Source organism: Equus asinus, chromosome 14 (assembly GCF_041296235.1).
Source record: "Equus asinus isolate D_3611 breed Donkey chromosome 14, EquAss-T2T_v2, whole genome shotgun sequence".
NCBI classification, from domain to species: Eukaryota; Metazoa; Chordata; class Mammalia; order Perissodactyla; family Equidae; genus Equus; species Equus asinus.
Window position 1 is genome coordinate 15,556,134 of NC_091803.1, and position 25,387 is coordinate 15,581,520.

At 51.0% G+C, this 25,387-nt stretch overlaps 1 protein-coding gene across 7 annotated transcripts in view; it reads left to right on the forward strand.

Annotated features, from left to right (window-relative positions):
• The first annotated feature begins 480 nt into the window (after positions 1-480).
• The window catches only part of CUX1 (cut like homeobox 1), a 359,761-nt gene continuing 334,854 nt past the window's right edge, over positions 481-25,387 (forward strand). For 3 of the 7 annotated variants that reach the window (XM_044746859.2, XM_044746857.2, XM_070484390.1), the window contains exon 1: positions 488-820. In XM_044746859.2, coding sequence (XP_044602794.1) covers positions 758-820 — 63 coding nt within the window. In that variant the 5' untranslated portion in view covers positions 488-757. Of the gene's footprint in view, positions 821-1,229; positions 2,351-25,387 lie in introns of those variants that run through there. The other 4 variants (XM_014853923.3, XM_044746856.2, XM_070484389.1 and 1 more) reach the window with 2 other exon arrangements.

Here is a 25,387-nt window from a genome sequence, read left to right on the forward strand (position 1 = left end):
GGTGCGGGGACTGCGCGGCCACCGTGTGCAGCATTAACGTGTGTAGCGACACGAGGGTCGGGGCTGGTTTCCCCCAACGCCACTGCCACCAACGTGAAACGCCGTCCCCGGCCGTCTCGGACTCTAAGTCCGGCTGGGGCGCAAGGGGTGGGCGCGCGGCTGCGGGACCCCGGTGCGCGCGGGGTCGGGGCTCGGGCAGGTGGTCGCGGCGGCTCCGAGCGCTCGGGGCCCTGCAGGAGGGCGAGCGAAAGCGGCGCCGTGCCGGCGCCCGCTCCCGGGCGGCCACGGCCCGCCACCACGGTGCCGCCGCCGGCGCCTGCGCCCCCCGGGGCCCGAAGCCCGCTCCAGGTGAGCGCGGCCCGGGGCCTGCCGCGGGGCCCGCGCCCCTCCCGCCGCCCTGCAGCGCCCCCTCGGGGCCGGGCCGGGGCCGCCGCGCGCCGGGGCCGGGGCCGGGGCCGGGGGCCGGGGGCCGGGCGGGGCGGGGGGCGCGGGGCGCGGACCGGGCGCCGGGGAGGGAGCAGGGGCCGCGCGCGAGAGGCCGGGCAGCGGCCGCCGCGCCCTCGGGCTCCGACTCCGGCTCCGGCTCGGGCTCGCCATGGCTGCGGCGGCGCCGTGAGGAGAGTCCGCGTCCTCCGTGGCGGCGGCGGCGGCCGGCTCCAGGCCGGGTTTTGGCGCCGCCCGCCTGCTGCCTCCTGGCGGCTCCTGAACTCCAGCCCCCTCTCTATCAGCCTCTCACTCCGTCTCAATATGTCTCAAGATGGCGGCCAATGTGGGATCGATGTTTCAATATTGGAAGCGCTTTGATTTACAGCAGCTGCAGGTCAGGCTTCTCCTCGCTCGGCCTCTCGCCCGGGGGTGGGGGCTGCGGGCGGTCGCGGCCTCCCCCGGGGCCCCGGGCTGCCCGGCCGCCGGGGGGCCGCGGCGGCGGGGAGGAGGGGGGTGCCGGGGAAAGCGGGGCCGAGTCGGGGACAAGTCCCTCTCGCTCCCCGGCCCCCATTGATAACTCGCTTGATCAGAAATTGATCCTCTTTGTTCAATTCATCGATCAGCCCAAGATGGCGCCGGGAGCCGCCGCCGCCACCGCTGCCCCCGGGGTCGGCCCCCACCCCGGCGCCCCCCCGGCCCTGCCCGCCGCCGCCGCCGCCGCCGCCGCGGCGGGACCGGGGAGGGGGCGGCCCCGGCGCCCGCGGGGCGCGCGCGCGAGCGGGGCGCGGGCGGCGGCGGCGGCGGCGGGCGCTGCGCCGGGAGGGGGCTGCGGCCCGGCGGCGGCGCCCGGCCGCGCGCCCCGCGCCCCCGGCCCGCCGTATTCCCGGGGAAAGTTTGTGGGGAGTTGCTGTGGGGGGTGAAGCGCCTGCCTCTCCAGGAGGAGCCGCCGCCGCCACTGCCGCCGGCGCGGCGGAGCTGGGGCTGGTGGCGCTGTGGTGCCGCCGGCTCGGGGGAGGGTCAGAGCGGCCACCGGCGGCGGCGGCGGCGCGCCCGGCTCCGGCCAGGCGGGCGGCCGTCCGCGCTCGCGCCCCGGCCCCGGCCGGCCCGGGTCCCGGCCGCCGCCCCCACTGTCAGCCGGCCGGGGCCCCGCCGCCGCTCCCGCCCCCGGCGCCGGGCTCTCCGTGCGCACCCCGGGGTTGTTTACGTCCGGGCGGGCGCCCCGGGGCCCCCGCAGACCCCGCGGCCGCCGGCTCTTTTGTGCGCCTGCACGCGTGTCGCGGACCGACCCTCCGCGGCCCGGCAGCCCGGCAGGGGCGCTCCGGGGAAACTTGCGAGGGGTGGCGGGGGCGCACGGCGCGCGGAGCCCAGGGTGCTGGCGCCCGGCAGGCGCGGGTGCGGGCGGAGGGCTGCAACTTTCCCCGAGCGCAGGCCCCGCGCGGCGCCCCGGCGGGGGGCGCTTCCTCCCCGCCGCCCGGCCCGGCCGCCCTTGCCCCGCGCCCCGGGGCGCCCGCGGCCCCCAGGGACCCGGCCGCCCCCCTCGGGCCCTCTCTTCGGGGGCCCTGCCCTCCCCGCACGCCCCGCGGGCGCCATGGAGCGCGCGGCGGGTCGGTTCCGAAATGCCTTCTCCGATCGGGTTCTTGAAAGCAAAGCCCCGGGGACCCCGCTGGACGGCGGCGTGCCGGGCCGTGGTCCACGCGCCGAGCCCCGGGCGCCGCCGGGGGATCCTGCCGGGGCTCCCCGTCGGGGGCCCGAGCCGCCGCCGCCGCCGCGCCCAGGGGGTGCGTCCCCGCCTGCCACCCCCCACCCAGAGGAGCGGCGCGCCCTCGGGGTCCTCCCGGAACCTGCCAGCTCCGCGCTCGCGGCGCCTGGACAGCCCCTGGACTCTGCCAGGTGGATGCTGTGTGTAGCCGGAGCCAAGTTGAAGGTGAGCGGCCTGTGGGCCAGAAGCTCCCTGAGCCCTGGGGGGCTGTGTGTGGGGGGGTGTCCGCGGTTTAGGAGGGCCCCTGGCTGGCTAGCGCTCCGGGGGGTCCTTCCGTGTCCCCGGGGGACGCTACTGCTCCCAACTCGAGATGTGCGTGAGGGTGAACTTGGCTGAACTTTCCTACCCGGGAGGACGGTGATAGTGACCCCGCGGTACTTGTAGGAGGAAGAGCAAATGAGGTCCAGATGCAGACCTGTATAAAACCCAGCGGATTGGGTTGAAACCTGTCTCAGTGGAGTCTGATAACTTTAATTGTATGTGCTTGTTTTCTGCTCTCGGCTGCGTGAGAACGATGAAGCAGGCTCCCAGGCGTTAGGAAATTTCTTCAAAATTCTCGCTTAACTAGGAAGAAGACTACGTGAACTATTTCCGATAAGATTAAAACTTAAAGGAGTTTGGGTCTTTATTGACTAAAATAGATTACTCCAAAGTGTCTATTGTGTAAATTAGATTCCTGGATGTAATGAACACAGCCGAATGGCATTTTTGATAAATTGGTCTACCCCGTTTTAGTAAAAATAGCTCCCTTTTATCATAATTTAATTCCTGTGCTTACTGTAAAACCCGTTGTGGAGTTTTAAGAGACACCCTTAATTTTTTTTCCCCCTTTGTCTTCTTAAATGTGACATTCGAGCTTAATATCAATGAAGTTTCTTTTTTAAGCTTCCTAGCAAAACGGCCTGGGAGATGGGTTTGGTTTCCAGAGAGTTATTAGTTTTAGGCGCTCTTCCCTGCCCCCCTCCGGCCCCCGCCCCCCCAGCGATTTGCTGCTTCTTCAGGGTATCCTGAGGACGTTTAACTGTGTAACTCTAGGATTCGATTGAAAGTTTCTTTGTCAGTTTATGTGAATGAACGTTCAGGTGTTCGTCTTGAATAGGAAAGTCCTTTATCTGAGCATCATTCTCGTTGCTGAGCACCCGTTGGCTGTGGGTGGTGGGTGACGGTCTGGCCTCAGATGCCACTTCATGGCACGTTTGGAAACTTCAGTTGACTATGGAACACGAGAGTTCAAGTATAAGGCGAAACTGCTTCTTCCCCTGGGCGCCGAAGAGGCCTTTTGAGTTGATATCTAGTTTAGCGTCATCTCTGTTCCCACAGTCAGTCAGCGAGCCAGTGAGACTGCAGCTTGAAAAGAGAGAATTCATTCCTTTCAGACTCTTCTCATCTTTCCAGAACCCTTACGCTGAGGTCGAGTTTCCTGGAGCCCAGGGTGGGGTTCGGCATTGCCACCTGAGGGGGACAGGCTGCTCTCAGCTGGACCCAGGTCCAGTTCGAGACTTCAGGGTCCCCGGGGGGCAAGATGAGGCGGTGGTGCGCCTCTCCCTCGCCCCGGTCCTCGGGGCTGCCGGCTTGTCCCTCTGCTTGGTCTGTCCTGAGGCTGCCTTGGGCCGGGAACGGGTCCCCAGGAAGAGAGTTTCTGAAGACGGAGGTCTGTTTCGTTTCCTTTTTAGTCCCAAAGCCTGTGGTCTGGAAGTTTCGATGCCCTGGTGTTGCTAAGACTAGTTGGACAAGTTTTTATCCTACCCTAGACTTGTAAAAACCAGACTTATTTTTTAAATAAGAAAAACACCATTGTATAAATTTTCCTTTTGAATACACTTTTGAAAAGAGGACATTTTAGAAAACAAGCTCATATAGCTGTATGTTAGTGTAGCTTTGGGGATGCGGCCTGCCGCCGAGTGGCTTTCCCTGGGGGACTATTCCCACATGGTGCCTAGCGTTTCCCTGGAAGGAGCTTCTGCCAAAGGGAACTTGAAACGTTTTCCTCTTTTTCAAAATAAAACAATTTCAGTTTTGCTGAAAAGTCCTTTTTCTGCTTGCTTTTATTTTGTCTTCTGTTATGGAAGCGTGTATGTTACCGACTCTTCCCTGTGAGAATTATATTATTTTGATTAAAATATGCATCCCCTCTAGCAGCCTTTTTAAGATAATGAGTAAACAAATGGAAGGGTCCTCCGCAGCTGCTGTCTTTGTTTCCTTGGTTCTTTAATATCAGTGTCTTGGAGATTGGATGTGGGAAGGGGTCATCATCAGTTGATTAAAGTTTTTTTTTCTGTGTGAAACCGTGTGTAGGTTTTTTTTTTTTTGAAGGTGCAAGTCAGCGAACGGAGGGAGTTATGCAACAACTCCTGATACAGTCGGATCCTTAAAGACCCCCTTCGCCTGTTTCCTCAGTCCCACATATCTCCCGCCAAGAGTTAGCTACCTGAGAAAGATGAAAAGGGGACACGTGGCCAGTCCCTTCAGGAATTCTTCTGTCCCACTGAGCTAACCTTAAAAATGCTATCTGGGGAGCTGATTGAGCCCCAAACCTTTAGTGGCAGTTGAAAAAGTCCTCTGCTCTGTTGTATACAATTAAAACAAACCCATCGGGGTTTATGCAGGAGTTGTGCAGAAGTGAGTCTGTGCTCTGTGGCCCCCGCTCCGGCTCTGCCTGTAGCAGTCCAGTCAAAGCTGCTCCTGAGGCTGGGCTCACATTGCATCTTAGGAGAGAAAACAAGGCTCAGGGTAGAAAATCCATATTCGTTTCAGCTCATTTATAAAGCCCGAGGAACATCTGCAGTGAAATGAAGGAAGGACAAATTTGTTAGAGGAAAACGTGTGCATTTTTTAAAAGAGAAATTCATCATGTGAAAAATCCTACAGAGCTAGGCCAGCTTCCTACCTGCGCTTCCATTTCATAGAGTTCACACATTTGGCCTCATGTAAGTTTCACATATTTAAAAGACAAGTGTGTCTGATGAACCATAGCACAAATGCCAGCTAAAAGTTACTATAAAAGTTAGTCTAATATCCAGGGTCATACATTTATTTTAGCATCTATTTAAAAACCTGTTTATTTAATGTCTTAACTTTTTAAAAAGTATATACTTGCTTTCCCTGTGAAAGGTCTGATTTTTACAAGTAATTGTCAACGAGAGTAATCCGTGTATCTCGTCCTGTTTTGTCTGAAGCTCTGCATTATGGCTACAGAGAGAGAGTTTGGGTTTCCACTGAAATTCCCCTGTCTCTGATTGTTTAAACCAGACCCTTAATCTTATTTTAACATACTTAAAATGTTCAAAAAACCCGGAAGAATTGTTTTGTATAAGTGGCAAGTGATTGTAGTTTAAACACTCAAGCAATTCTCGTATCTAATTGGAAACAGGTGGAATTCTTGGAATCCTGTGTTTGAATCTTATTCTCGCAAAGCAGAGAGACACTTCTTCCTTATGGCCGTTCATTCTGTTGAAGCTGTTTGAAGAGGGGCCCTGTGACCTCTCACTGTGCCCCGCTCCTGTTTACCTGGACGTTCCAGTCATGCTGGGCATTTTAGGGACCGGACGCCTGCATGTTCCGCGTGGGTACCCGAGAGAACTGTGCATGCAGATTGTGGGGTGAAAAAGGAACTTTCGTGGCATAATTAGGCAAGCGATTTAATATCTGTATTATGTAACTTTTATAGCAAAGAAGTTGCGAATTCCTTTGTGATTTCTGATTGAATAAATATTTGTTGCCATGAGCGTTTGGGGTACATTTTATTATACCCTGATAATGACTTAGAATTCAAAGAAACGGCTTTCCCCAAAAGTTCTTCATTTAGAGATTTAAGCTTAAATAACAACCAAAAAAAATTGGTTAGGAGGGTATTTCAGTCACATATTAACGGTGGGGCCCTCTGAATTGTCTAAATCATTTTTCCTATTCTAGTTTTCAAAGCCGGCTGATAGCTTCAGTTTTGCTGTATGTTTAAGAACCAAGTTTTGGTTGGTGTTGATTCTGTCGGAGAGGACGACTACGATTTGTATTGAGCTCTTGGTCCTGGCACAGTTTTGGATTTGCTTTTCAGCTGTCTTCTGAGAAAGCTGGTAGAGGAGAGTGGTCTTCGGCTGCACAGGAGGTGATCTGAGACTGAGGGGGGACCTGCGGTGTCACCCTCATTTGCGCCATACCTGAAGCAGCTTTGAAACTGGACAAATGCACCTGGGCTGTGACTTAAAGAGTTTTAAAAAGTGCTTGTGCTCCCCTGTTCACGTAATATGACACAGTTAGAAAACATAACGAGGGTGAACACCTCTTTCTGAAAGGCATCGGATTTGTTGCAAAACCTGTCAAGAACCTCTCCTTCGAAAAGTAGATGACTCTCTAATAAAAATAATTCTAATTCTTGCTGTAATTAGATTCCAATAGGACGATGTTAGTGCACAGAATGAATGTGGTCGATTTCTTCATTTGAGTCTGAAGGCTTTCCTTTACTGCAGGAGGCCCGGGCGGTCGGCGGAATTTTGGTGTTTATTAGAGCCCTGGGCTATGGGCAGCCCAGGAAGTTCCTTGGACGGGATTGGTACAGATTCCTACTCAGAAGACACCCTCTTCCCCCCATCCCATCCCTGAAGTTGTTCCTCAGGAATACCAGCAGACAGGTGACTAGAAAGGAATGGAGTCAGGAGTGTTGGTTCCTTTCAAGGATTTACCTAACGCTGCAGAGCTGCTGGAAGAATAGCCAGGTAGGAGATGCACACGAAACTCACTAGGTTCTGCTTTCTTTCATTAAAGCATTTGTGGAAACAAGTTAGGAATACCAACCAGGTGGCCCATAGCTTTATAAAATATGAGAGGCCGCTAGGTCTTGCCTATGGCCCACTCAGCTGACAGTTGAGATCCTAGATGCTTTTGACTCTGTGATTTACGATGTTAATGTCGGAAGAAATCAGCAGAGCTCTCTCTCAGGCTGGCTCTTAGTACCGCCCTGAGTGGACCAGCGTGGGGGCCTCTTTCCTTAAAGACATCTTTCTATGGGGCCGTGTTTATTCAATAAGTAAAAGCACTTAATGTTTTTTAAAAAGTTATGTATGTCTGTGAGTTGTTCCGAGTTTGGTTAAGGGAAAAACAAATAGACAAATTAGCTCTTTCTTAAGTGAACATTGCAAAATTGTGAGAAATAGAATGCCATTCTTGCTGTCATTAAAATTTTCTTTGGGTGTTGACAGCTTTTTGCTAAATGTAGGATGTTCAGATCCTGTCCACCCAGCTGTAAAAAAAAAAACAAACCCAAAACAACAACCCTCTCCAAAGCTTCTTCCCAGTTTCCCCCAAAAGCAAGATAGTTTTTCTCAGATTGGATCTTTCCCCCTTAAAAATTGTTAGTATTTTATTTTCTAACATAGTTTTATGTTTTTAAGACCAAAAATCTGAATCTGAACTCACTTTAGGCCCTTTGCTTCTTCACTTGTTACTTGGGACCTGTGAGGGTCTGCCCTCCTGTTTTTAGGGAAGAAGTAGCTATTTAGATCAAAATAATTTGATTAAAGCTAGTAAATGACACCAGCGGTAAATCCGTGTCGTGAAGAGCCTGAAGCTGCAAATCGGAGCAGGGCCGGGGGGCTGTTGGTACAGGAAGGGCCGCCCTCTGCCCTCTGCCGGGGCGCTGCCAGCCCTGGCGGCAGCTGTCGCCACTGCCTGCCATTTCTTGCCCCTCTTCTGAGCTCCTGCTCTGCCAAGCCTGTCCCCCCACTTTGTTGTGACAACTGTTTTTTTAAAAGTATTTGTGGAGCGCCATTATTTTGAGATTCTTGGAAGAAAGATACTATGTAAATGAAAATTAAAAATAAATTTCTTGCTGGAGGGAGTTGTACATTTAATTTTTTGATTAGGTTTGGAAAAGACTTTTTTTTCCCCTTACCCTGAAAATAGGAACATTCTGTTGCTCCTGTCACCATTTTTGCTTCTTTCTGAAAGGTGTGGCAGACAATGGTGAAACACGTTCTTTATTGTCTACTTTTCACCTTCGTAGCTGACCTGCAGCTTGAACTCATGCACAGTGAGTTATTTCTGTGTCACATTGTTCTGCTCTGCCCTCACCAACCGTGTAGACAGCAACTGCCCGTAGAACACACATCTTTTAAAGGGCAAAGATTTTGAGTTGCCAGCATGCAGAAATCACAGCTAAAATTATAAGTAGACCCGGAGTTCAGATTCCATCTTCTCTTGGTGTTCACGCAGCAGAGATGTTTATAAGTCTTAGAATTTTAAAACAGAAAACTGTGAGCACAGGAATGTTCATGTAAACCACTGTAGAAACATTAATTTACTGGAATTGCTTCATTTCAGCTGTACCTCAGCTCCTCGCTTACATAACATCTTGTGTTGTCACAGTGTTCAGCCAAGTAGGAGACAAGGTCAGGTTGGGAGTCTTGCTCTGCTCCATAGGCATGTGGGGGACCTGGGAGCCAGGCAGGAAGCCCAGGCTGCCTCAAGGCTCCCATTCCAGTCACCTGGTTCCCATGGACCCCACAGTTGCTGAAGAGCACAGAGGACCCCTGCGGTGGCGGAACCTGGGGAGCACTCACCTGGGAGAAGCCTCGCCTGGAGCAGGCCGTCCCGGGGGACACTCAGTGATCCCTCTTCTCCCCCACCTGCCCCTCAGCCCCGGCACCCCAGTTTGTCAGCACTGACGTGGGATAGGCAGAGCAAGGCGACTGCCAGTTATGGTTGGACGTCATGGTCGGGCGTCTGAAGTGGTTTGCGATAGTTTTACGTTGCTTGGTGTTGGTATGTAATTATGCTGTCATTTTAAAACACGCCGATACTTTATTAAATCTTTCGTGTGTGTATGCAGTTAGTTTTGGGGGCTGCCCGTTGTGTGTGAGAGCCAAATCTTTCTAACACACACAAGCTGAGTTGTAGCCTTTACTTGTTTCACAATCGTCCGTTTGAAACAGGTTGCAGTCCGTTATAGATGTGGCTACCAGATTTGTCTTCCCAAACCATTGATTTTAAAATGTCGTTCCTCTCCTCCAACACCCACAGTGGCTCACTTTGGCACAGAATGGAGACCGCGTTCCTTAGCCCGGCAGGCAGCATTCCTTATGGTTGTGTCTACCTTACCTAAACCTTTTGCCCCACTTAGAAGCATCCCAGATTCGGGCTCAGTTTGGGAGACTCCCTCATCCTCCCTCTGCGTGTCTTGAGTGTGGAGCCTCATTTCATGCACTCCTTCATTTCACCAATGCCGTGGGAGCCCCGTGCACCAGGCCCTGGCATGCAGGGTGGGGTAGCTGTGGTTCCCACCCTGGGGGAGTGGGCAGCCTTCCGTGGCAGAGATGGACGGGGCGGCTGGGCTTCAGCTGTGATAGAGCTGTGTGTGTGAGATGCTGGGTGGAGGGGCAGGGAAGCCCCACCAGGGAAGGGAAAGCTTGAGCTAGTTCTGTGCGCCTGGGGAGATGTGGAAGAGAGCGTCTTCCAGCACAACAGTTGGGGGCTGGCTGGTGGTCTCCGAGGCGTCCCCTCTGAGCCCTGGCTTCCCTCTTTGGTATTTCCGATGGACCCCACTGAGCACCCACTGCACCCTGGCCGTCCTTCCCACTCGTGCTTTTGTTCTCCACCTAGTGATGTTGTGCACCTGCTGTTTCTCCCCACCCTCTGCTGTAGCACCCACAATTCTTGGCACCCAGGATGTCCTCCGGTGTGAGAACTGTGGGCCTCTTTGAAGGGAGCAGTCCCGTGTATTCTGACTTAGGACTCATTCAGCTCATTAACTGAAGAGTGCCAACGGAATTCTTTTCAGGATTGTGGAAGACAGGTGGGCTATTTAAACATGGCTGGATTTGGAAAGCTACTGATAGGTACGCGCCGACAGAACACGTATTTCTTCGTTATTCCCATTTATTAAATTCCTTCTTTGCAAAGTGACATACACATTGGTTAAAATATACATAATTGTCTTTGTGGCACATAAAATGTAAAAAATTCCCGTTTTTAAAAATAGAAGGGGGCAGACAATTCTTTGACAGAGATTTATTCTCTGGCTCTGCTCACAGCCCAAATGGGAAGAAACTTCCCCACGTGAACAGGGAAAGTGGGTATCGTAATGATCAGGACCAAACCAGCGCAGGAGAAAGCAAGTTGCAAGAAACCCGACTGTTTGGGTGTCAGCCCTGGAGAGATGTTCCCTGCGTGCTCAGCCCCGGAAGCTGCCCCGTGGGTCTGGCGTGCGGCTGAGCCAAGGCTCCCGGCCAGCCCCCTTTCAGAGCTGTGGCCTTCACAGCCTGTGAGCTTTCTCTGCTTCTTCATTTACAAAGAAAGTACCAAGGGTATTTTTGTGGTGATGACGTCACTGTCTGGCTGCAGAATCATTTGCATGGATTTGGGGAAGTGAGGGTAGCCAGGGCTGCACCCACGGGGCCTAAGAGGAGCCACAGACCCCATGTCCAGCGTGGGTGGCTGATGCAGGGTGGGGCCTGGCGTCCACAAGGACAGGGAGGAGGGAGAGGAGCTGCCCCAGGTGGGGGAAGAGGGTGTGCTCCTTGTGGGATATATAGGATTTGGGGGACCTCGGAGGAATTCGGGGGCTGAGCCCTGGGGGAAGGGAGGGTGAAGCTCGGTAGAGAGGTGGGTGCTGAAGTTCAGACGGTGAGCTGAACCCTGGGGTGTGGAGCCTGTGGAGGGTTCATTTGTGTGTTGTTGGATGCTGGAGTGTGGCGTGATTTGCGGGGGGAGCGCTGAAGAGCTCATCCTCGCGGGGGGCCCCCACCGCCCTGGTCTTAGCTCTCCCAGTTGTGGAGCCAGGACTGCTCCGATGTTCAGTACAAGGAGGCGGAAAGAAGGAAAGCGTTGCTCGTAGTGCTGGATTCCACATATTGTAGCTGGTTTCATGTCCGCTGGCGACAATACAGAAACTTAAAAAAAACCCTCTTTTTTTTGTCTATCCACCACGAGCTATCATTTCCTTAGTGTTGACCCTGGGCAGTGGTTGTCGCAGCTCCTGCTTTCTTTCCCGTCACCCACACAACAGCCCCCCGGGGGAGGCAGGATCCGACTGGGAGCTGGGGAGCTGGCGAGTGGAAGGTGGATCCGTGGGGCTGCTATGCGCCAGTCCGGTCCCTGCTTTTCCTGCTGATCCCTGCTGTCCTGAGGCCTGCTCTCAGTAGAAGTGGTGGGCTGGCCATGACAAGGCCATGGGGGGACTCAGCAGGGGGCCCCTGGTCACAGGCCGCCCTAGATGAGCTCTGGGGTGGGATGGGGGGGTGAGTCGCTTAATGTGAGCAGCTGGAGAGTGGACTAGAGCCTGTGAGGTGGATGTGAAGGCACCTGCGTTGACTGGTGGGTGGAGCCCTGGGTGAGGCCTCGCTGGGGCCAAGAAGTTTTCTGGAGCCTCCGCTGGCCCAAGGCTTCAGTTGGCTCATAGGGAGAGAGCTCTGCCAGGTGGTGCTCCCTGGGTGAGGGGCACTCCTGCTGGCGAGCTTCGCCCGATGGTCAGATGCAGTGTTGGCATCAGGCTGGGAGCAGCCCTGCTTAGAGCCCCTGCTCTCCCTGGTACTCTAGCTGTGCCGACAGTGTGTCTGTCTGTCGGAAGAGTCACAGGGACATGGAAGGCTGGAGAGAGGCCTGGTAGTGGGTCCTGGGCCTGAGGGAGGGAGGGACCTGGTGGTGGACAGGCCACCACCGCCCAGCAGGCAGTTCCCTGCAAGCCCAGCCTGGGGCGCGGGAGTGTCAGCCAGGACTCTTCTCTGAGACTTGGGGCCTGGCACTGGCGTTGGCCACGATGGGCTGCTAGATAACTTGGATTTGCGGAACCCCATGGCGGCCAGACAAATCCCCGCGCTCTCCGCCCTGGGGGTCTGGCTGATGGAGTCACTGCAGGGACACTGGCTCCAGATCCGTTCAGACCCAGGCCCCCCACAGCACGCACTGCACAGGGTCTCTGTCCGCACATGACAGTGGCGCTGGGGTGAGCTCAGTAGGAGACCGGCTTTATAGGGTTCTGCGGGCGGGCATTGTCCGAGAGGAGCCTGGTCAGAGGACACTCCTTAGATCTTAGCTTATTTTCTTCCAGGAATTACCGTGGAGAAATGGAAGGTTTGGGCTGCTCGGGATTTGGGTGATTTTTTTGCATGCCTGACTTTTTGCGACAATGCAGCTTGTTTTGTAATGAAGTTCTAAAGTTAATAAGAAAACAGGCATGAAGGTGCGCTGGGCTCGGGAATAACGCAGCATGTTTGAGGGAAGTTGTTTGCAGCTTGGTTTGTTTTGGGAACAACTCATTTTTTTTCGGACTGGTGGGGCCATTCATTCGTTCACTTATCGAGCGAGTCTCCGTGGTGCCCAATGGGTGTGCTGGGTCCTGTCCAAGCCCCTGGGTGCCAAGAGGAGTGAGCCCCCAGCCCTGCTGGTCAGGGAACTGCAGGACACACAGAGCGCCCCCCCGGCGTCAGGTTACAAGGGCTGGGGCGTCTGATGTGTGGGCAGGCAGGTCAGCTGCCTTGAAGGATGGGCCTGGGCTGTCTTGCTCCTCTGACTTATTTCATCTCCTTTGGGCCAGGGACTGGTCTACAGGGCATGCTCGGGATCAGAGCAGCAGGAAATCCCTGCCCGCAAGGAACTTACATTCCAGCAGGGGAGACAGACAGTAAACAGGAATAAGTAAAGTACAAAGTGCCCAGATTTGTGTTTAGAAGGATCCCTCCAGAAGCCCCTTGTGAAAGGCTGACCCAAGGGTGTGGAGGGAGAGGAGGTAAAGAACAGAGCCAGGAGGTGTGAAGTCATGGTCCAGGAAGAGAGGGGGAGGGCTGGGCCCAGGAGGGGAGATGACAGAGTGCGTGCTTGGAGGCGAGGGTGGCGCCCGGTCGAGGTGGCCGTGGCAGAGATGGGGCCGGGTCAGTGGCATTTAGACTGGCGCTCGTAGGGGAGGCTGCAGTGGAGGAAACAGGGTGGGGAAGCTGCTGTGGAAGGGGCAGAGAGCAGTGCATGGACGGAGGGTCTTCAGGGTACAGTTGATGCTGACCGGGACTGGCGCCTGGTGCTGCCCTTCCAGAGGCAGCCCTTGCGCACGGCCGCCTGTCTGGGCCCCATGGGTTTATTAAAAGCAGGTGGGGTGACAGGCCCCAAACTCAGGCGTCGGGTGTGACTCAGATGTGCTTGGAGTCAACCGAGTTTCTTTATTCATCCCTATTTGCTCTTTGTCATTAATCCTTTGTAATTCCCCAGTCCATGATGTAATTTTAATGGAATTAAACTTGAACACTTCAAAATTATGTAATTAATTACGTTCGGCTTCAATTACAATGACTAATTATAGTGCGATACCTGGTGGCAAGTCAGGTATGTCCTGGGTGGGGGGGGGGTGGTTCGTGCCGGCTGGCTATTAGGATGGCCACTTTCTGTTCAGCCTGGAATGACTGCCTTTGGGCTGCGCAGGGTGCCTTCTCCTGTGGCCATGAGCAGCTCCCTGGGACATGCTGAGGTGTGAGACGAGTGGGAAGAGAGGGAGGAAGGGCGGGCGGGGGACAGTGCGGGGAAGGGAAGGGTCGGTTGGGGATGCAAGGGCTCGAGCTGGTTTGCAGGCTGCAGAGGACTCCTGCTGGGCCAGTGAGCTGGGGTGGCTGGAGGGAAGTGAGGGCACTGCTGCGGGAGTCTCTGTTTACTCAGGGATGTGGGAGGGAGGCTGCGTTCGAGAGAATGTGAAGGCTTCTAGAACGGGAGAGACAGTTTGTGGAGAAAGGAAAAGGTGGGAAGGTCTTTGACCTTGGGGTGCAAGAGGAAGGTGGAAGCCAGGTCTAAAAATGTTCCTGTGTGCCATGAATTCCAAGAGGCCAAGGGCGCAGGTCTTCTGGGACCGGTAAACTGAGCCCCAGCTGCCGAGGCTGAGCTTTGTGTTCGTGGACCTCCTCTTTGCAAGTAGCGGTGCTTTTATTTTGTGTTAGGAGGAGGGCGTCTTGTGAAGAAATCTTCACCCCAGTTGCCCGTTGCCCCTAAAGCTGGGCACTCCCGTCTCCCGCCGATGAGGGATGCACAGACCCTCCCAGGATGGGGAGCAGTGTTTGCACGAAGGTGGAGTGGCCGGGCCCTCCCTTCCTGTCCCTGAGCAGCCGCTGCTCGCCCTTCCTTGTTCCCCAGGCACACCTGTTGTCCAGCTGTTCTTCCAGGGAAGCTTCTCGGAATGGACTTGAAACAGTGGTGCCCATGTGTGGCATTCAGTGGCCAGCGTCCTGTTTCCGAGAGATACCTGTTACTTATTTGACAGGCTCAGGGCATCTTTTCAAAAGCTGATCCTTAGGTCTCAAACTAGAGCGGTCTTCATGCCGTCTGTGAGTCTCCTGGTGGATGTACAGAGGGCGCTGCGCCAGGGGGCACCCTGTGCAGAAGCACAAGCTGAAGCCTGTATGTGGGGTACAGCCATTAGGATGTCTCAAAGTCTTACAGACTTCTGTTTTTAAGGGGGAGTGGGACTTGAAAACGTCCGAGTCTACAGCTAGTTTTCCATTTTGGGAGGCATGACGGCGCAGAGCACTCTTGGAAAGAATTTTTTTCTGTTGAACATGCTGCGTGTTGTCTTGGTGCAAAGGGCAGCTCCCTTGACACAAGGCCTATACCTCTGTTCTGTTACTTTGTATTTTTTAAGATAAAATTCACCATTTTAAAGTGTACAATTCATTGGTTTTTAGTACATTCACAGTGTCATGCACCCATTACCACAGTCTAATTCCAGAACATTTCCAACACCCCAACAAGAGACCGCATACTCGTTAGCATTCACCCCAACCCCCCCGCCGCCCGCACGTAACCATTCATCTACTCTCTGTCTCTGTGGATTTGCCTATTCTGGCAATTTCGCATAAAATTGGCATCATACAGTACAATCACATCTGGCTGCTTTCACTCAATGTAATGTTTTCCAGGCTCATCCGTGTTGTAGCTGTCCCGATACTTCATTGCTTTCTATGGCTGAATAATATCCTGTGGTATGGACGGACCCGGTTTTGTTGATCCATTTATAAAGTGATGGGCGTTTGGGTTGTTTCCACTTTGGGGCCGTTATGAACAGTGCTGCTGTGAGCATCTGTGTGCAAGTTTCTGTGTGGATGCGTGTTTTCATGTTTCCTAGGTATACGCTTAGGAGGGGAATTGCTGGGTCATATCTGGTAACTCTGCAGTCAACTTTTCCAGTCTGTTACTTTTTGATCTCTTATGTGTAACTCCTCTCCACTTTCCATAGTGCTCTTTGTTCCAGTGTCTTCTCTTCGCTCTGGTCTTCCAGACCCTTCCTTGGGTTCCTCACATGGTGGGTTGCCTCCCTTTGGAACCGCTGTGCTGTACAGATGGATTTGTGGAAAGGCTGCAAAGCAGTTTGAGAGCAGACGCTGTTGGTTACCCACCTGGGATCTCTCCCCTCCCTGCCTGCCTTCCTTGTCCCCCAGCAAGGGGCGTCTCTCCTGGGGAGGAGACTTGAAGTTTCTCTGAACTAATCCTGGTGGTGCCTCCTCCTGGCCGGGTGTGGTGGGCATTTAGCTTTGTTTTGGCTGAGAGAAGGGAATGTCAGGTAGCGTGGCTTATGAGAATGTGCATCTTCTCTGATCAAAGGAGATGAGCCAGGACCAGCTGCCATTTTCTGGCTGTGAATGAACATGCCTGTGGGTGAAGAGGCTGCCCCGGCCTGCTCCCACCATCTCAGCCCTCAAGGGGGGAGCCCTCGACACGGGGCAGCTGCAGAGGACGGCGGAGCAGGAAGGTGGAAGGAATCTGGGCCCTCAATTCTGCAGTCGCCCTTGACCCCAGCTTTCCGTGACGTGAAACAAGAATATTACAGTGAAAATCCGGATCCTAGACAGTCTCTCTTGACTGCTTTGGCTGGGCGTGGACATACAAGTCCTGTTGTTGAGACGCTCTGGTCCTGGGTGAAGCTCGACTTCAGAGTGTGAGAAGAAAAGGGCTCTCTAAGCTCCCTGTGCTAATAGCAAGCAGAATTCCCTTTGCTAAGCCAGATGTCCCTCCGTTCTTTAGATCCGGCCAATAAAGCATTAAGCAATTAGAATGGTTAATATTCAGTTAAGTATAATTAGAAGCTGGTATAAGTTGTGAATGAAATTGACGGGTTCCATAAGTTACAGCAAAATCCCAGATCTCTTTCGGTTGTGTGTGTGTATCTGTGTGGGTCTGTCAATTCAGATAGGCGGGTCGTCTTACCTGCTCAGGGGAACAGACATGAGGGGCTGTTACCAGCTCAGCCCACGGCGGTTTTGAAAGTTTAGGAACATCTTGCCAGTTGTTTTACTATGTTAAGGGTTGAAATCCTTAAGTCAAATTGTAAGAGTTTTAACACTATCATTTCTACACCATGGGTAAGAAAAACCATATCCGTGTTTTCTGCTTGCCTTCGGGGGATGTGTGTTGTGTGCGTGTGTGTGCACACACGTGTGTCACCCTGCGTGCATCACTCCTCAGTTCACGGCACATTATGATTCATCTTATTAAATTATTTTCTCCTCTATGTTCCATCCCCATTTCTAGTCCCCTCCCCTACTCATTCTGGTGTGTTTAATATGCCTTTATATGGATGTATCCTTATAAATTATGTGGCCTGTTTTGTATGTATGTCTAGTTGTAATTCTTAAGTATTGTGCTGTAAATCTTTCTCCCCTTCTTTTTCGCTCATCACTGTTTAGAGATCCATATTGCTCCCTATAAATTTCATTCATCATGATAAATTCACGGTAGCTGCGTTGGCTCCGTCTTAAGAATCCACTTGTCTCAGCTCAGGCTGCTGTGACAAAGTGCCATAGACCAGGTGGCTTAAACAGCAGACATTGATTTATAGCTGACAGTTCTGGAGGCTGGAAGCCCAAGATCCAGGTGCCAGCAGGGTGGGTTCCTGTTGAGGACCTTCTTCCTTGCTTGCAGATGCCTGTGCGCTTACTGTGTCCTGCATGATGAGGGGATTGAGGAGGAGGGAGGGAGCTCTCTGGGGTGTCTGTAAGGGCACTGATCCCATCATGGGGCCCCACCCTCATGATCTCGTCTAAACCTAATCACCCCCAAGGGCCCCACCTCCAAATACTGTCATCTTGAGGGCTAAGGCTTCAACAGATGGATTTTGGGGGCACTCACTTCAGTCCGTATGCTACCTTAGCTTACATGTCCATTTCCCTGGGGGCAGACCCCCTCGGTGGTCTCTGACACCCCAGTGCCTTGGGCATCCTTACACACATATCTTATTGGATGTCCAGGAGTGGCTTCTTGAGTCCCAGGGCGAAAAGCGTTCTTAATTTCACTCAGCATGGCCAGATTGCTCCCCAGAGCGCCTGTGCCCCTCCGCTGTCCCTCTGTCTAGAGCCTGTCATTCTGATGGTTTCAAAATGGTGCTTCAGCATCGGGTAAGTTTTCTCTCATCACCGGTAAGGGTCAGACTTGTTATAAACCTCATTTTATCCTTGTTAGCTTTCCAGATTTTCCCCTTTGTAAATTATCTGGTATATATTTTGTCCTTTTTTTCCTTTAAATAGTTTGCCATCCTTTTGTTGATTTGCAAGAGTTCCTTCTATATTTTACATGCTAATCCTGTGTTGGTTTTCACTGTGGCAAGTTTGTTCTCCCAGTCTCTAGTTTGTCAACTGTAGTGTCCTTCAATAAATAGAAAAACTTAATTTAGATAAAGTCAAATCCATCAGTTTTTTACCCTGTGTTGTGTCATTTCAGTCTTGTTTGAGAAAATCTTTCCCCACTCAAGATCGCAAAGATGTTCATGTTTTGCTAGTCACATAGATTGGTCTGCATTTATTCTTTCGGTGGGAGATGATTTTCGTGCAGCATGCCCGGTAGTCAGTTTTTTGAGCGCTGCCCGCCAAACAGCCATCTCCTACCGCTGATTTGGGAAGTGGCCTCTGTCATGCCACACGTCCCTGTGTACGTGTGATCTGTTTCTGGGGTCATTCTTTTGTTCCACTGCCCTATTTCTTTCTTCTTGCACTGGTACCATACCATTTTAATTACTGTAGCTTTAGACCATTTCTTAATTTCTGATCGGGTGAATTTCTCCTCTTTGTTCTTTTTCAAAATATCTTAGCTACTCAAGGTCCCTTACCCTTTCATGCACATTTCTGTCAAGTTCCCTCTAAGTTCTGCTGGAATTTTTACTGCATTTGGAATAAATATACAGATTAATTTTGGGGACAATTAAACACTTCAAGTTGTGCCATCCTTGAACAAGGATATTTCTCCATTTATTTGTCTTCTTTCTCCATAAAGGTTTTGTGCAGTCTTTGTTAGATTAATTCCTAGTTGTTTATAGTTTTTGTAATGTCGTGAACAGTGTCTTATTGATTTTTAAAGAAAACTTTCTGATTGATTATTGTGGTATAGAGGACAGCAACTGGTTTTTGTTTACTGATGTTGAAACTGGCAGGCCTGCTAAATGTCACTGATTTTACTGGTTAACTTGATTCTGTTGATTTCTCAGGAGACAGTCTCATATGCAAAAAAGTGACCCTTTTGTTTGCTCCCTTCCTTCCACCGCTTATTCTGGAGTGCCTCGTTTTGTCATCCGGAACCTCGAGGACTCTGCATAGTGGCGGTGATGGCCTGCCTTCGTCTCCTGGTCTCAGAGGGTGTGCCTGCCGGAGAGTTTTAGTGGAAGCTTTAATCAGGTTAGGGAACTACCTTAACTCCGTTTTCCCTAGTTTTCTGAGAGTTTTTGTCATAAACACAGGTGTTAGCCTTTAGCAAATACTTTTCCTTAAAATCTATTCGTGTCCATGCAATTTTTATCCCTGGTCCATGAATGGGCTAACATTGATTGATGCTGTGATGTTGAATCATCCTTTCATTCTGGGATAAAGTCTTCATTGTCTTGTACAATAAAAATACTGTTTGGGGGCCGGCCCTGTGGCCGAGTGGTTAAGTTTGTGCACTCGTCTTTGATGGCCTGGAGTTCAATGGTTCAGATCCTGGGCGTGGACCTACACACTGCTCATCAAGCCATGCTATGGCGGCATCCCACATAGAAAAAGTAGAATGACCTACAACTATGTACTGGGGCTTTGGGGAGGGGAGAGAAAAAAAAGAAAGATTGGCAACATATATTTGCTCAGGGCCACTCTTCGTCACCAGAAAAAAAAAAATTGTTGGATTTGATGTACAGTTTTCAGATCTGTGTTATTAAATGAAATTGGCCTATAATTTTCTTATCCTTACCCAGTTGGAATTGAGGTTATGTAAAATCGGTTAAAATAGTTCTGGAATCATTTGTACAAGATGAGGATTATCCGTATCTCCTTTTGGTAGGGCTCACCTGTAAGACCGTTGGGCCTGAGACAGCACGTGGTCTGGGCGGCCTTTCCCATCTCACCTGCCTTGTTGTTGGTCTGTCCAGGTTTCTCTGTTCTTACACCAATTTTGGCATTTTATAATTTTCTAGAAATGTATCCATTTCATCTAGGTTTCAAAACTTACTGTTGTATTATTGGCCATAATGTTTTTGTTATTTTTTTACATCTGTTTTTAGCTCTAGCTATTTCTGATTTTCTTCCTACATTCTCCATTTCTGAATTTGTCTAAATTTTTCGTTTTTATTTTCCATCTCATATGGAATTCTGTTTACCTTATTAATCGTTAAAAGAACGGCAGCTTTCACTCTTTTTAACTCCTTGTCTTTTTTGTTTGCATGGCTGATTGCTCACCTTTATTTCACTGTCTCTGTGAGGCCACTCTCTTCTCCTAACTTCTTTTTTTGAACGCTCAGCTTTTAATTGAATTCTTTCTTGTCTCTGATAAATGTATTCAAAGCCGTAACATTTCTTCTGTGTCACTTTAGCCGTATTCCACAAATTTTCACACGTGGCGATTTCATTTTTATTCAGTTTGTAATTTTGTTTTCGGTTTGTAATTTTCCTGATAATTTCCCCTTTAACCGAAGGGTTATGTAATAGTATATTTCCTAGATTTTTGACATTTTCCTTTAATAACTTTTCCGATGTCCATTTTTATTGCATATTATCAGAGAACACAGTTGACATGATGCCGATTAGTTTGGACTGTTTAAGAGACCTTTTTGGTGTGTTTGCTCATGGCAGATTTTTGTAAATGTTCTATATGTGCTCAAAAAGAACGTGATTTTTGTTTGGGTATATTTTTTCACTGTGTGTATTATTTTGAGCTTATTCATGTTACATGAGTCTGTGTCTTTGCTAATTTTTTTCCGATGGTTTTCACACTTGTATTAAGGCTATCATGTCAGATGCATATATGATCATGTCTTTTTAGCTTCCTGATTTCTTGTTCCTTTTTATGGTGTCTTTGTAGACTCTTCATCCTTTATGATGTTTTTCACCTTAAATTCTGTTTGCTTTGATATTAAAATTCTTCTTCTTTTCTTTTCTTTTTTTGTTTCTATTAGCCTGATAAAGCTTTGTCTCTTCCATTATTTCCAGTCTTTCTATAGCCTCTTGCTTTAAATGTGTCTATTATAGATATACCATGCAGGATTTTGTTTTTTAAACCCAGGCTGAGAGTCTTTGATTAGTGGATTTAACTGGTGCACATTGATGGTAATTGTGATTATATTAGGACTTATGCAGTATTATTTTGTTTTCTTATCCTATTACTTTTGGGGGGTATCTTTTCTTGTATTATTGGGTTGAATTTTCTTCTGCTGGATTTTAAAATTGTGCGATTTATTTTTATTCTTCTAGAGTTCAGAATCTGGATGGTTCCTGAAATTATTAAAACCCATTCCTGTGTTTCTTTATTCCCGTCAGTTTCTGAAGTTTGTCCATATCTGTCCCATTTCCTGTGCCCGCAGCCTCTCTCTCCTCTGCTGGTTTTTACGGTGCTCATCTTGAGTTCTCCTTCAGTGGCTCCGTTAGCTCTGCTTTCTCTGTGCAGGCTGTTGGGTTAGTTGGTCTCTCCTAGTGTTTCTCCTTCCGGCTCTTCTCCCTGTGACCCAGCTGATCCTTTGCCCCTGAGGGGAAGAGTTAAGGCCGCAGCTTATCAGCCCAGGAGTTTGGTGGAGAGGGGTGTGCCTTAGGCTAGAGGGCTTGTGGGGTTGTGGGGGTGGGGAGTGTGTGTGTGTGGGGGGGGCACATGCGCACGCACAGTTAGGCCCCTCAGGACCTCCTGGGGCCCTGCTCCAGTCACCTGTTTTCCTGGGGCTGCCTCCCTCCGCTGTTGTTTCGGGATCACCCCGGGTGGGGGAGCACCCTCAGAGATTCTGATTCTGTTAGTCTGGGGTTGGCGATGGTATTTTTAAAAAGGTTCTCATGACAGGAGTGGGGCACGGTATAGCCTGGCCATGACTTGACCGTCATCGAAGTTGGGAGCTGGGTACTTAACGGGTTCTTTTACTGTTTGCGTCTGAGGTACTGTCTGTACAGCTAAAATTCTGACTACCTCCTGGCTAAGACCCACTGGCCCTGCCCACGGTGTGGCATAGAGGCTGGGGCTCCGGGCCCTCTCCCAAGCCTGTTGGAAACCTAGCTCCTTTCTACACACAGTTCTGATAGTACCACTGATCTGCTTTGCAAGGTCCTAACACGTTAAAATAGCAAATGGGAAGCAGGTGAGGGAAGTTCTTGTCGGCTTGAGAGCAGGAGGAGACAGAAAGGCGGGAGGATTGCAGGCAGGGCTGTGCCTGTGTGGGGGAAGGGGCGGGTCCCCCGTGTGGCTGTTGGGGATGTAGGGACTCACTGCCGCTTTCGGCGCTGACCTTCGGTAGGATTCGAAATGACTCCGCGATGTACCTGGTGTTTGCACCAATGTCGTCATGAATGTCGGGGCCAAGCCCGAAGACAAGCACTTCTTTGGAAAATGAACTTTGGGGAGCCTCTCCTCCACTCCTTGGGCCGGATCCACAATGTCCTGTCACCTGGAAATGGCAGCCCTTGGTGCTTGAGATCGAGGGGTTGTCTAGATGGCCCGCCTTTGGGATGTGCCCAGAACCATCAACTGCCCACCCCCAGCTGAGGGCGCTCTGGCCTGGGCGGCCAACAACCCGGGTGCCTTGCAATCTCTGCTCTTCCATTTGTTAGCTATGTGCTTCTGGGTGCTTAACCTGCTCCTCCGTAAAATGGGGCTGGCAAAACTCCCTGCTTTATAGGGGATTTGCTAAGACTCCACTTAGGACAATGCCTGATGGACGTTCCTAAGTTTTTTTTAGCCTCAAAATGAAAGAGCCAAGGAGACTATTGTGGTATCAGCAGCTCACCAGCGGAGCCCTCCTGGTATTAAATAAAGCATGACAGTGGCGGTACCCAGCCTGGGAGGTCGTGTGTCACAGTGTCAGCATCAATGCCTGGGCCGCCCGGGTCACTGGGTGCATCTCAGTGTTGTGTTAGTTACTATTTTTACTTCTTTTATGCTTTTCCCCAGAGATTTTTTCCCCTTACATGATTAAAAATATCTGCTTACACGTTAAACCCAATTCATTTTGAATAATGTATTTTTTAAGGAAGCCTGCTTCTGGGTGTGAGTAACTTCCACGTCAGATGATCAGTGGGCAAATGAAAAATGTGAGTCACACGATACTTGCACCTTTGATTTTTCCCATTTGGTGGCAAACTTCAGTTTCAAAGTGGAGGTCTTCTTCCATCCAGATGGCAAATGGATTTTTCGGAGGAAGCAACTTGATTCTTGATGTTGATTGAGACGAGTAATTGTTTGAATTTTCTCCTCCTCCGATTTCCTCAGCCTGCTGGGCCTCCACGGGGCCAAATTGAGTTCAGAATTTACCATTCTGTGCAAAGTGAGGCTCTGTGCTAATGGACTGTGCTTAACTCTAAGGAGGAGAACAATTTCCAGTAGCTTCTTAAATGTATGGCACGTAGAAGACCAAATGTGCAGAGACCGACAGAATCCTTGTAAGGTGTCCTTCTGTCTGGAGAGCTTGCTCTCTCTAGTGATTGCCGACAGCGATGAGCAGGACACAGTGATTGTGCCCTGTGACTTACATGTTGGGCTCTGCGTTTTGTTTTCTTGGCCAAGATCTTGAAGACTGTTTCCAAGTAGGTGTTTCGTCCCTGGCAGCAGGTCTGGGGGCCCTTGCGTGGTCAGTCCTGTCTTGTTCTGAGGGAGCTGAGTGAGCTGTGGGAGAGGGGCAGAGGGTGAGTGTTGGTTCATCTTAGCCTTCCCTCCTTTATCATGTAGTTTGAATGGAGTGGCAGGATTGCGTGAATTTCAAACGCAGCAAATTCATATAAAACACACTTTGATCTGACTTAGATATATAATGGAGGGAAACGTGAAATTTGGAGAAAGTGGTACAAGAGTTGTACCAAGTATGATCAGCAAGGATATCAGAAGCAGGGTCAGAGAGGTCACTGTTAGAAAATCTTGGATGACAAAGACAAAAGAGCTCAGTGCCAGGCAGGGGCCCAGGGCTGTGGGAAGGGCCCAGGGCTGCCCTTCCAGGCCTGGCAGCCGCGGCCCGCCTCTGGGGAGGCCTGAGCTGACAGCCCCCTCCGCCTGCCATTCTGAACCCAGGTTGGAGCCAAACTTCCAGGTTCAGCCTTTAGAAAAGGGGCATGGGTGAGAGCGGCTTGGGAGTAAGACAGTTAGAAGGCAGAATTCACACTTTTTCTTGTGGTCCTTATGGTTGTCACGGTTGGGAATTGTTAAGGAACAAAAAAGAAAAAAGAAAGTTCTACATCTTGAGTGTATTTCATTTGAAAATAAAAGTTGTCTAAAGGTAGGCATTGTTTTTGCATCTTTTCTTTCTTTCTGAACACTTATCACAATTCTGGAAGGCTTAGTATTGAGAAGCACCAGCCCCGTCCTCATCCCGCCCTCCGTCCCCGCACCCGGAGCCTCTGTCCGTCTCGCTGGCCCCAGCTCCTCGTCCTGGCCTTTTCCGTGCTGGGTGCTTACTGCTGTGGTGCTGTGAGGTACACCAGGATGCGGCCTCGCCAAAGTCCCCTCCTCCTCTCTCCCCTTCTTCTCGGAGTTGTCGTATTTCTCTTTTTGGGTCAATCGATTTTAAAATACTCAGTGTTTGGATAGCTGCATCTACGTAAATATTAGTTTTCTGTGTACGAACCTAATTTATGCCTAAACTGTCCTCCAGCAATGTAAACCTCTTACAGTGTGGGAACCTATCAGATAGGTAAGTTTCATCTTTTCTTGGTGACACCTCCCCCGGTCCCTTGTTCTTCCGCTTCAGCTGGGGTGGCTGCTGCCAGGCCCGGGGCCCCGCTGCCCTCCTGCTCCCCCTCCCCGTCATTTTGGGACCTCCCTCGCCTCTCTCTTCTTTGGCTCCCCTGTCGTCTGAATTCTGTGGTTTTATCTTTCTCAGTTAATCTCTCTTTCGGGGGGATCTCCTCCAGTAGCTTCCTGTTAAGGGGTGTCCATATCTGCGGCCCAGTAGGGTCTTCATTCTGTCCTCCCACCATCGCGGCCCAGGGTAGCATTCCAGGCTGGAAAGCAGTGCCCTCGGGACCGGAAAGATGGCCAATTGTTCTTCTAGCTTCCAGGATTCCCCTAGTCCAGGGCGGTCTGTTTTCCCGCCCTTTTGCTGTTTCTCTCTAATCCCTTTGAGAGGCGTCGTCGCCGCCTTCGCCTTCTCGGGTGCATGAGGATGTGCCCCGTGGGTCTCCTTTTCTTCCCCGGGACGCGCTATTCAGATGTTGGGCTTCATGAACTTACCTGCTATTTGTCCTCACCTTTCATTTTTCATGTCTTTATATCTTTTGATATATTTTCTGGGGAAATTTGTCAACTTTCTGATCTTTCTGGATCTTTGTCTGTCGTATTTTTAGCCTGCTTGCTTTCTGGTTCTCTGAATGTTCCGTTCGTATGACCCGGTCGTGTTTCACAGGGGCCGGGTCGTCTTTTGTCTCCCTGGCTCTGCTCGCCACCTTCTTTAAAAAAGTTTTCTTCTGTTCTCTACATTGACTTGTCTTTGTTTTTACCTTTTAGAATCTTTGTGAAAAAACATTATTTAAACATGTAAACAATTGTATGTGGCACGGTTTGGTTACAAAGAATGTAATTAACACCCGTGAACTCTGCCCTCAACCCAAAAACCAGGGCATTACCAGTAATTTGCATCCGCCTGTGGACTCCTGCCACTCCTGTTTCCCTGCCTGCCTATCCAGGACAGGTGACCGCCAACCTACGTTTGGTTTTTGGTGAGGAAGATTGGCCCTGAGCTAACATCTGTTGTCAATTTTCCTCTGTTTTTTTTTTTTTTTGCTCCCCAAAGCCCCCCAGTACATAGTTGTATATCCTATTTGTAGGTCC